General features: G+C 46.8%; 1 protein-coding gene across 4 annotated transcripts in view; it reads right to left on the bottom strand.

The window, feature by feature from the left end:
• The window catches only part of MTSS1 (MTSS I-BAR domain containing 1), a 164,390-nt gene that overhangs the window by 29,418 nt on the left and 122,608 nt on the right, over positions 1 to 12,364 (bottom strand). For all 4 annotated transcript variants that reach the window (XM_082675320.1, XM_082675321.1, XM_082675318.1 and 1 more), the window contains exons 4-6: positions 6,996 to 7,080; positions 4,754 to 4,845; positions 3,301 to 3,375 (exon numbers count right to left, since the gene is read on the bottom strand). In XM_082675320.1, the coding sequence (XP_082531446.1) occupies positions 3,301 to 3,375; positions 4,754 to 4,845; positions 6,996 to 7,080 (252 nt within the window). The remainder of the gene's footprint in view (positions 1 to 3,300; positions 3,376 to 4,753; positions 4,846 to 6,995; positions 7,081 to 12,364) is intronic.

The following is a 12,364-nucleotide window of genomic DNA, read 5'->3' as shown; positions in this document are numbered from 1 at the left end:
GCTAACTAAATGAGAAATAAGGCTTACCGTCTGTACAGTAAGGCGGCAGAAGTGGGCGAACAGCATAAAATGTTTCCCACTTCTGATCCTCTTACTTCCCCCAGCTGGGTTACAACCAGCTCTAGGACCTCAAGGGTCACGAGCTGACGTCAAGCAGCAGGGCTCGATGAGGGTTCAAGAGATGCCACTCAGAACCTGGGGCTGCTGGGTCAGCCCCACAGCCCCTCCCCACCCTCCTGGCTGCCTCTGTCTTGTCCCCCTGACCACTCAACAAGGCAGCTCTGCCCCATGCACCGACCCTGGGCGCTGGCCTGGAACTTCTCGGAGGGCCGGGACCATTCCTCCAGCCCCCAACTCCCTGCCTAGTTTTTACGCCCGGTAGGTGTTCAGTAGCCTGCCTTCCACAAAAATAGGTACATTCACCCACAGTTGGAGCACATGTCAAGTTGTTTTAAAATGATTTTAAGATAAAGTCTAATCAAACCCCAAAAACCATTCAGAGTTTTTTGACAGTGATATTTAAATACCTTTAGAGTACAAATTACCCTTCTATAGTATAGTAAAAAAGAGTCAAACAAAGAATGTGGCAAAAGGTGATACAGCTGCAGAGTGAAAGTTAAGGTAAATTAGTCACACACAAAAATAACACCCCATGTGTGCCTGCCTAGGTCAAAGGGAGTGCCAGAACCATGCTTAAATGTATAAACGCATTTCAACTTTGAAAAGGAGAGTCAGGAGATTTTTTTAGATCAAAGATCACAGTTTTGGAAAAAGGACTGGCAGAAGGCTGTTTGATGACCTTCTGAAAACATATTTAAGAGGAAGTGATTATTGCGCTGTATAAACCAGATTCAGTTCTATCAAGACAAAAAAAAATGTATCCAAAGCATTGGATAACTCTCAGAAGGAACTACCAACACTTTACAAGAGTCTAGGAAGCTACCACTTGAGCACCTGAGGGAGATGAAACCGACAGAGAGGACTTTAGGCAAAAGGGGAAACCGCAGCTAACCAGACCCCAAAATAACTGGGAGTCTCAAATAACCAGATTTCTTCCAGCCCTTAGCTTGTACTGTTTCCATTCTCAGGCCATACTGCTTCCAGGAGAGCACTTCATTAACATTCACTCAGAACGATAACTCTGGTACCTCCTAGAAAGCTCCATTCACCCCAGAAACATACAAATGTGAGTTTTAAAAGGCACTTACATATTTTAGAAAAAAATTTTTTTATAAAGGAAAGAAACAAAAACTGGCTTCTGGTTGTTCACTGGAGTATCTAGAAAGTCATCCAGAACATTCTAAGCTACTGACCTGACTTGGCGTAAGAACACCATCACTGCTACCTCGTCTGGAAAGGATATGGTGCCCAAGACCATCAGATATACGACTGGGGCTGACAAGATGGATGCTTCCGAAACCCCTGATCACAGCCTCTACTGTCTCAGCCTTCAGGCCTAAGTGCCACCAAGAAACCTCACAACTGAAAGCCAATTACTCCCGAGTCCCAGGACCAGAAGCAGCCCCTCATGTCATACAGTCCGGCACCTCCATGTGTCCTGAACCTTTCTATCCAGTGCTTTAATGGGAAGGTCGTTATCCTCTCTAGGCAGCCTAAGCAGAGCTGGGCAAGTCTAACTACCAGCAACTTCCTTTTGTGTTGCACCGCAATCAACCTACCAGGCATCCCCTGTAGGTCCAAATTCTGCTAATTGGACAATGCCAGTGACTTTGAGTCACAGATGAAGACTGTTTCAGCCTCCATGTAAAATTCAGATAAAAGGATTATCACTGCAGCCAAGAACTTAAGGCCTCTGAAAAGAAAACTCTGGAAGAGGGAAAGGAAAACCGCTACTTTTTCTTACCCCATCCTTTTCACCAAATTCCCAAACCTTTTCCAAGCCACAGATCTTCCTTGGACCCTCTTCTCCAAACTCATTAATCTCTCCTATCTCAAAGCTGGCATGCTGTCAACTAGGTAGAGTTCAGCTCCAAATTTTGACCATCCTGTTCTTTTATAGAACCTCAGATTCACTGTAATATGGTGGCAGTTTTATCTACATTTACCTTTAGACTCACTACAACGTTACTGGCCACAAACCCTATTCCACTTGTCGAATGCTAGCTCTCAGGCACCTGAATTAGATAGAACATAAACTGCAGAAGCACCAAGACCAGGAAAACACATCCAAGAGAAACAAATGGGGCCAATACTAACAGAAAAACTGACCGTGGGTGAATATCCTGCTGTCTTTATCTTGAAATGGTCTCCTGGTTATTATAAGAACTGGGGGGGACATTTTTCAGAAATGCCAAAGCTTGAAAACTTTGTCCTGTCCTTGCCCCTCTTCTACCAAAGAATCCCATCTCTCCAGATGTTTCTTTTAATTCCAAATGAGAACTGCTTGCTTAGGAAAGAGGAAGTTTGGTTTGGGGGATTTCTACCTAAAAAAGTTGTTGTCTCAAACAAACGCTCAATACTACCCACCCACAGAGCATCCTGATGGGGGGGGGAAATACCCATTTTATCAGTTGTGATGCAGCAAATTCCAAATCGTGGTATCAAGAAGAATTAGTCTAGAGGGAAGGTCACCTGCTCACGTTCGAGAGAGAGTCCCTACATCTTGTTAGGTCTTAGTAAAATGTTACGAATGCTTTCAAAGTGGATGGAGCTAGATTTTTCTCTTAAAACTCCCAGTTCAAGCCAGAAGAGCAAAGCTGGGTCATGGATCTGATAATTAACTGGTTTGCAAATGACAATCAGCTGCGGGGGGAGAAGGGGCCTCTTGCACCAGCAGTCTCATTTTCCTTATCCAGCTCCCACCCTCATGAGCACCATGAAAAATCTCCCTACATAGCAATGATTCCGGGCTCCCACTGCAGCCTTTTCTAACATTCTCACGAGACTTAATAAAGGGTTTCAGAGATTATAGGCTGTGAAGGACAGAGGAGAAAATGACATCATTTCTGCAATAATTACTATACAACATTTGCAGAGAGGCTTTTATGCATCATCCCAAGGCTTCCAAGAAATTTATAGTCTCATCACCATGTACAATAAGCATGGAAACTGTCAAATTTTGGAGACCAGGTTGGGGGGAAGGAATGAGTCAAGTACAACTTTGCAAGGGTCTCAAATTAATAGATATTCTGCACTTGGGGACTTCAGATAGATTCTATTAGCTCCTATCTGTTCACAGGACCACTACATGTAAGGCAGTCTGACTGAAGACTTTCCACTTCAAAGAAAAATCAAGCACATGCTCATTTTCCCCAAGTAACACATTAACAGCAGAATTACCTTTTTTTGCTTTCTTCTGCAGTTTCAGTGTATCTGAGGACTTCTTTTTTATCTCTTGGCGAGCTTTTTTATATTCTAAGAGAAAGCAGAATATTGAATAATTTTACCACTTAGCTCAACAGAAAACACTTTAGCAACAGCCACTACTTTCATCACCAAAAGCATAAACTATGACATGCAATAAATAGCTTTACTGGAATACGAAATGATAAAACTCTCGTGAGGACCTTTGACAGCAAAGGGGCTATGAACACGAAAACCAACAAAATGCACTGGGGTCTTTCCCTACAGTATTCATTCATACCAGCTTTGAGGAAACATGGTACCTGGGAACATTTTAATAAAAATTCTAAAATTCACAATTTCTCAGCTTAAGTATCAGGAAATGTTTTCAGTATTATCTACTTTCCCAAGGCCCAAATCCACAGTGCTTCATTCCAAAAAGAACCCACGTGGCAAGACGCTGGCCAGATGTTACAATTCAGAAAAGAGCCCCTCAGACTACAGCAGGAGAAACTAGACCGCATGGAAAAGAACTGGGAAAGGCCCAGCTGCTTTACTTTCACATTAGTACCAAGGCCAGACACTGTGGACATGGAGGAGGGGCGGCCCACGTGACTCATATCCCCACCGGCCACTTCCTCTTCCCCCACCAGCCTACATCCACCCTGGACTTTTCCATTTCTGTTGTTGGCATCTCCGTCACCCGGGCCTGAACATCTGAAATGACAGTCACCTCTGATACTTCTCTCCTTTGCTACCCTCATCAACTAATCGCCAACTGGACCGGCTCCCACAAAGCCATCCCCGACCTTTCCCTCCCACCAGCCCTGAGCCTATCAGAGCAGGGCTCTCTCTTATATGCTCTTGGTAGCGCCTATGAGTCAACTCTTTCCTGTTTCATCCCCTCAGATCTGCCCACACGCTTTCCCTCCACCACACTTACTGCAGGTTGTATGATCCGTGGAGCAAAGTCTCCTGCCCCTTCCGTACCACCAGCACCCCACCCTTCAGCTCCAGGAAGACTGACAGGGGTGGCGTCTGCCTGGACCATTTTGTCCCCAGACCTAGCACATGAGGTACTGAGACCCACTGGCTGAAGGTTAGCTTACATCATTAAAAGTTTGGTTTTCAAAATGTGCTGAAATGCCCTAAGCGCATCTCTGGCATTTAAGCCTGCTGTTACAAATCACTTTTAACTCAGCTGATCACAATTAATGTCACAGAGCGCGATCAGGCTACCCCCTGAGTGATGCTTCCTGCCCCAAACCCAGCACTGAGTCCTGCAATGGGATCACTTTTGACCCCTCATCCTCCAGCACTGAGATGTCCACAGCAGCAGCGGTGCAAGAGCAGGTCCTCTGGGTGACATCAATGAACCCAGCAGAGGCACAGGCAGCAGCTGGCAACATGCCACCTGGGACTAATATGCACCTGCCGCCTTGCCCAGTACCTTTTGCGTGGTCTTTATCCAGCTGGTTGGCCACTTTCTTCCATTCTTCCATCTGCTCTTGAAGTGGGTTTATCAGACAGTCGATTAAAGCACTTGTACCAAAGGAGAAAGAGAAGGAGACATTAAACAGGCACATTCTGTTGTCAAGGTTTACAGTCAGTTGTCAAAACGTACCTGAATCACGATTACCTGAAGCAAGACAAGGCAGCATACTAAGCCCAAGTTCACATCCAAATCCCCCAATTTCACAGCAACCGTGTCCTCAGGAGGCTTTTCAATGACTGCTAAGAAGCTGTACCCGTGACTGGTGGGCGCGACCTCTTCTCATGGCCCCCTTTTTCCACTCCCACACTCTATTAACAAGCAACGCTGCAGATCAGTGGGGTCACACCTCTGGCTGCACAAGGGAACCAGCTGGAGAGCTTTGAAAAGGTGAGGACACCGGGGCCTCACCCCATATCTGATATAAACTTGGAGGGTGGGGGGCCAGCATTACCTTTTTTTAAAAAAGGCCCACATGATTCTGACATGCATTCAGGATAAGTCATAAATGTAGACTGTGGACAGCCTAGGCAGGATCAGAGGGGTGAGGGGTCTCCAGGTACATCCCTTCTTATTTTGTGCACTCTCCCAGACTGCAGTTAAATGAGTGGAAAGGTAGCTCCCAACAGAGAGGGATCATGAGTCAGGGGAGCCGGGGTTTTTTGTGCAATGGAAGTAGGATCGACACGATCCTACATTACAGAGATGTTGTTGGGAACTTAGAGAATGCCCATAAACTGTCTGAATGGCACTGGTGAGAACTGCAACAAAGGTATTCTCAGACTGCTTTTTGATGCTGGGCCTCCTGAAAATCTCTAAGCTTTTGGTACCACCCCCTCTTCTCTTACCAGGGTCTAGTGGTAAGATGCCCCTCGCAGGCGCATCCTCTGGCCTCACTTCCTCCAGCTCTGTCTGTCTGAACAGACACGCTCCCTAACCAGCCTGTGTCCAAGAGCCGCCACCCACCTCATCCCGCGTGTTCCTTCTCCCGTCATTCATCACCGCCTGACACTCTATCAGGTTTATACAGTGTCTGGAGCATAAGCTTCATGAGTGCAGGATGTGTTTCCTACTCAGGGCTATGCCCTGTACACCTAAGACAATGCCGGCACATAGTAGCTGCTCAATACACAGTGGCTGTTGAACTGGAGTCTCTTCATCACTAAAATGGAATGAGGTGTCACAGGACGGGCCCCAGAATAAACAAGATGACGTGCGTGGGAGGAGGCGCAGGGGGTGCCTTCATGGGGAGCACTCCCCAGGGCCGAGGAGGGAAGGAGGAAGCCAGATTTTATCACACGCCCCGGCAGGTGCTTTCCACTGCGTGGACGCTGCGTGCATCTGCACAAGAACACTTCAGAGATTCCTACGCCCATCTGACAGGGGCTGAGAGCCCAGCCCAAGACTACGGCCTGTCAGCGGCCAGCCCGGGGTTCAAACCTAGGCCCGGGTGACTCCAAGACCAGGTGCTTCCCACTACATCCTGCAGCCTCCTGAGGTGGTCCTGCAAGAGGGTCAGAGGGATTCCACCGTGACAGCCTCTCACGCAACTTGCGATTCACAAAGCAGAGCGGTGCAGAAGTGCTGAATTATGCTGATCTGTTTGGGAGAACGTCCCCCTCTCACTGGAACACTGGTGACTGCAGACCCCCGTGCCAGCCACTGCCATTTCTACCCATCCTGGACGCTTGTGAAACAGACAAGAGGCTGGCAGCGTGGAAGGTTCTATGAGCCGCCCCCGCCCTCCTCGGTGGGCCTGGAGGACGTACACAAGGTCCCGGGTAACAGGGCGGCAGTGCATGCCTCACTCTCCAGCACGGCAGCTCCTCCTCCTATGAGGTTCCTGCAGGGGTGGGGGACCCAGGGGTCTCAGCAGGGTGCTCAGCGCCTCACACTGATGAAGCGTGAGGAGAGACACAGAGAAGATCCCAGAGGGGGGTGCAGGCTCCATGAGGCGGGGACCCAGGCTGTCTGGTGCTTCCCTGGAGCCCCAGGGCCCAGACCACCGTGCGGCAGAGGCCCAGCCAAGTACTTGTTCAGTGAGTGCGCAGAGGGACGGGCTGTGACGAGAGACGGGCTGTGGGGATTTAACGTTATGGGGAAACCAGTACTGCTTGAGGCGAGTTATGCTCTGTCTCACCGCTTCCTTAACCTGAAATCAGCAAGGGTGTCTGAGGTCTGGGAGAAACACGGTCCTCACCTGGAAAACTGCCTCAGCTTGGCTTCTATGCTCCGATGCCTCATGCACATCCTGGTTAAGGCCGAGCCAATCTCCCTGGTACCACCTGGAAAAGCAACAGAAGCAAACATGAGGGACAGGAGACAAGTAGGACTCACTGAGGTCCTTAAAGAGACAATGAAAGAATTACAAAACTGGCCAGATTTCACCATGTTATAAAACCCAAGCCACGGCCTTTCAGACTTCTCACCAGGCTTGTGCACACAGACGTAAACATCTACGTATGGCTACACATCTTGAAATCATCATCAGAACAAAAGCTACCTTTACTATATACGATACCCTCTAATATTTTCTATTGTTTTTTTTTTTTTGGTTTTTAGATGCTGATTGTGACCCAGAAGTTGATTTTACAACCCACTCATGGGTCTGAAAAATACCTCTCAAGGGAGATGATTAAAACAGCATCTGATATTTAGGGGAAAGCTGTAGTTTTGTTTTATTTTTTCCACTTCTGGCAAAATAATCCTCTTAGCATTACTCAGAACCACCAGTGAAGCCGCTCCATAAAGCCACATATTCTAGAATACAAGTAACGTAGAGAAGAGCAGGGCTAAAGCAAGATGAAAGAGCAGGCTATGTTTTTTGATGGGTTTGGGTAACGCCAGAAAGAGAAGTCCTCAAACGCAGCAAATGTCGAGTAAACTGAAATACAGCTTAGTGCTCCTGAAATTCTTGTCATACTTTTCCCTTCAGGCACACCCTTTTCTAAGATTATTTTTGAAGTTCCCTTCCTTCCTCCCCTTAGAAACAATGCTTAAATCAGCATTTACTTGGGCGTGGAGGAGGGGGAAGTAGACTGTATCTGCAGATGGTCACTCTGCACTAAGCACTGGAAAGCACAATTATAAATGTTATGAAAACACTGGGGCTCATGAAATCGGAGGGAAAAGGGTCCCCAAAACCACTGTGTTTTTTTAAATTTAATTTCTTTTACAGACAAGGCCTTCAAGGGGAAGCACAGGAATTTATGGCAGGTTTAACCAAATCAAGTTAATAGGAAAAAAGTTCCCTCCCCTATTAGTACTTGTGACATTATCATGGGCTGTATTTTCCACTCCGCCTTCTCTCCTAGAAATGCCAGTGCGCTGCTTCACTTCCACCTGTTTTCCATTTTATTCTGCAAAACGATCAGGTTTCCAGAACCAAAAAATAAATAGTGGTGATACATATTTAATATTTCTATATTTTATTTCAGTCTGAAAAGAAGCCTTCTGGAGCAATTCTTCCATTCTTCTAAAACAGGGTTTCTCAATCTGAACCCGACTGACACATAGGGGCAGGACGATTCTTTGTTAGGGGGCCGTCCTTTGCGTTGTAGGATGGTTTGCCGCATCCCTGGCCTCAACCTACCAAAAGCCAGTAGCAGTCCCCTAGCCTGTGATATCCAAAAATGTTTCCAGACAGTATCAAGGGCTCCCTGGGGAGCAAACTCTCCCCCAGTTGAGAAGCACTTCTGTAAAAGAAACTGAGTAAGAATGAAAGGTCATCGGAGGCTGACTTACTAAATGGCCAGAAGTATAAAATGTTGCCCTAGAGCTCCTGGCACCTGCCAGGAGTTAGTGACCACCGGAGCCTCACCATCTACACTGTAGCTTGCACCTCTCCACCCGGGAAAACCAGTAGAGGGCGCTGTTTTCACATGAGCCACTTGCCTTCTGGGCTCATTTCAGGTTCTTAAGCCTTTATTGCTTATAAGCAAGGACGAGGAACACTTAATCCGCAGGGAAATACCTCTTATTTTTCCTGGACCTTCATTTAATTAAAAATTAATAACCCGGCCATGCAAGGAAACGGGCACACTCATTCACAGCTGGTAAGAGTGTAAACCAGCACTTTTCTGGAGGAAAAGTTGGCAGCATTTATCAAGAAATGCCTTAGAAACAAGCCCCCTCTTTGACCCAGCAATTCTACCCCTAGAAATTTTACCAGAGGAAACAATTAAGGGTGAGAGCAAATCTTTACCTATGAGGACAGTCACGGAAATGTTGCTTACAGCAGTAAAAACTGGAAATAACATCCCATTCTAGGGAGCAGGTTGAATAGACCCTAGGACACAGCCACACAACGGACGAGCATGCAGCCACCCGAAGTGCTGGAGAGCGATGGTCAGGTCCCAGGAAGTGAGTCGTTTGTAGAGACCTGAGGATGTGCTGGGCCCTGGGATGAGTGCTTTGCACACGTGAGCTCATTTAATCCTCCCAACAAGCCCAGGTGTGCTGGTGTTACTATCATCCCAGACAGGAAGAAAGCTTTCCGTAATTTGGCCAACGTCACCCTGCTGGTAAGTGGGATTCTATCCCAGGCCACATCTACGGAGTCCATGCATGTAACCAGTCAGCACATGGTACTTACTACAGACAAAGGGAGAAGGGAGAGGGCAGAGCCCAAAACACTCCGCTGAGCTAACCTAACTACACACTCTTATGGATGTTGAGGCTTTACGGTCCAGCTCTCAAATTTTTGTTCCTGAGCCTAGAACTGTTGAATTGGCACCACGGGAACTAAGCTCCAATCTTTGCTAAGCTGTTAACACAGAGCTAAGTGACCGAGAGCTGCTTCGTTGATTACCCATGAGTTTGAGTCTCCTCAAAATAAAATTCCGCAGCTGGAAAAGATCACCTCAAAGCTCAGCTCCCTAACCCCATTTCTCTGCTCCCGACTTCTGTCAGCTTCCCAGATATTTTCATACATTGCCACTGGTCATTTATCATCCCCAGGAAAGCCCTAGGCTTCCCAGAGACAGCTGAACTGTGGGATGAGAACAAGCAGTTTCTCAACATGCTGTGTGCAGCCCACCACTGTGCTCTGCAGCACAGGGCTTCCTGTGAGAGAAGGAAATGAAGAACCAGAGCAAACTCCCAAATTGCAGTGTCTCTGTCCAAGTGGCACAAGGGCAGGAGACAGGCAGCTGACATCCTCCGTGGACCCCAGGACCCAACCATTAGAATTTGCTGCTGATCTCAGCCACGCAGGGCCCTCTAAAAATAGCTCCATCCATGGATGTGCTTCACAGGGTCTTCTGCTCTTCCTGACCCCTTGCTAAGCACTAGGAAAAAAAAAATCAGCAGGTTTGAAAAAGCTTCAGAGGAAGCTGGCTTTAGTTACGATGCCAGAGCCGACATCTGGAAGAGCTCTGAGCTGACAGAGAGAATATTTATGGAATCAAATGACTGCGATGTACTCAGCAGCCTGCGAGTAAGGACAAGATCTTACTTGTTTTCTGTTTTCCCTGCACCCAGCACTGGTACAGACTGAAGAAACCAACATGGACCACTTGGAGAGCATTTTTTTGCTATACCTGGAGGTGGAGCAAGGGACTGGGTTTGTCTTTCGTTTAACACATAAATATTTGTGTATCATCTTTGGCACACGACAGAAGACTCAAAATGAATACAAGATCCTTATTATCTTACAAAAGGTCTATACTGATTCAAGGTCAGCCTGGAGAAACAATGGTGTATTAGTTTTTTTTTAATTGCAGTTTAGTTGACTTACAATGTTGTGTTAGTTTCTGGTGTACAGCAAAGTGATTCATACCTATATATTCTTTTTCAGATTCTTCTCCATTATAGGTTATGACAAGATATTGAATGTAGTTCCCTGTGCTATACAGTAGGACCCTGTTGTTTATCTAATTTTCTATTGTTGCTGTAATAAATTATCACAAATTTTCATTTTAAATATATTAAATTTATCAATATTTTAATTTAAAGCAGCACACAGCTATTATCTTACAGTTCTGGAAATTGGAAGTCCAAAATCAATTTCTCCAGGCTAAAATCAAGGTGTCAGGAGGGCTTCGTTCCTCTGGAGGCCCAGAGAATCTGTGTCCTTGCCTCTTCCAGCTTCTACCGGCCGCCTGCACTCCTTGGCTCCTGGCACCTTTCCCCACCTTCAAAGTCAGTGTTGTCACAACTTCAGCCTTCTCTAACCTCTGCTTCTGTCCTCACATCTTCTCTGACTCTGATCCTCCTTCCTCCTTCTTATAAGAACTCTTGTGCCGTACTGGACCCACCTTAATAATCCAAGATAATCTCCCCCATCTCAAGATCCTTAGCTGAATCATATCTGCAAAGCTCCTTTTGTCACGTACAGTAACATATTCACAGGTTCTGGGGTTGAGGACGTGGGTGTTTGGGGGGGCATTATTCTGCCTACCAAAGACGAATAGGAGTTGTTAATTTGGGGAGAGGGCAAGGGGCACTATGGTCCACCCTCCAGAGTCCATCTATTCCTCCCCAGAGGATTAATCAGGGCCAATGATCGAATGCCATCCCCTTTGGCAGTGGCTGGTTCAGGGATGAGACAAAGATGGAGAGGTTGATGGGGAGGCCTTTGGGGAAAATGTCCCTATGTCCCTGATCTTTTTTTTTTAATAAATTTATTTATTTATTTATTTTTGGCTGTGTTGGGTCTTCGTTGCTGCGCACGGGCTTCAGTAGTTGTGGCACACGGGCTCAGTAGTTGCGGCACATGGGCTCTAGAGCGCGGGCTCAGTAGTTGTGGCGCACAGGCTTAGTTGCTCTGCGGCATGTGGGATCTTCCCAGACCAGGGCTCAAACCCACGTGCCCTGCATTGGCAGGAGGATTCTTAACCACTGCACCACCAGGGAAGTCCCAAAAATGTTCCTGATCTTAAGAGCAACACACCGAAGAGACCCCACAGGTCATGAACTGGAAGCAGGCTGCCCAGCTGCTGTGGTCAGCCAGCTTTCTGGCCGTGGAGACACCTGCCTTAGGAGGAGGCCCGTCCTGTGGACAAAACACAGAAGGAGCCCGAGTCTCCAGTGACCTCGCTGGGCTGCCAAATTAACACAGTGGGGAGCCTGCTCTCCTGGACCTGGGGCTCCTGTTTTGCAAATTCACACATCTCCTTATTTTTAAAGCAACTTTGATTTGGTTCTCTCTTTTGCCAGTTTAAAGAAAACGGAAGGGAGCAACAGCCTCGTGCTTCCTCACAGCACCAGGAACCACCCCGTGGCCAAAAGAAATACTAAGTCCATCACTCGCTGCTGAGAAAGGCATAGATACTTTATGGCAAAAATCTTCATTCTTTTCAGTGTGATGCACGTTAAGAATTTTCTCCCATAACAAGCAAAGGTTTTTATGATAAATTAGTACAAAATCAGCTGACGATCAAAACTGGGGGATCTGCAAAGGAGATGATCAGTAGAAAGAAAGAAGTAAAAAGCCTAGAGGTTAGACTATCAAAGTATGAACATGGGGGCAGAATACGATGAGTTTTGCACATGAAGACACAAATTCCACAAACGTTTATTCAGTATTGTTTAGTTTCCTAGGGCTGCTGTAACAAAGTACCCCAAACT

The sequence above is a fragment of the Grampus griseus genome (assembly GCF_964374135.1).
Source record: "Grampus griseus genome assembly, chromosome: 17".
NCBI classification, from domain to species: Eukaryota; Metazoa; Chordata; class Mammalia; order Artiodactyla; family Delphinidae; genus Grampus; species Grampus griseus.
This window is presented reverse-complemented; position numbering and strand designations above follow the sequence as displayed.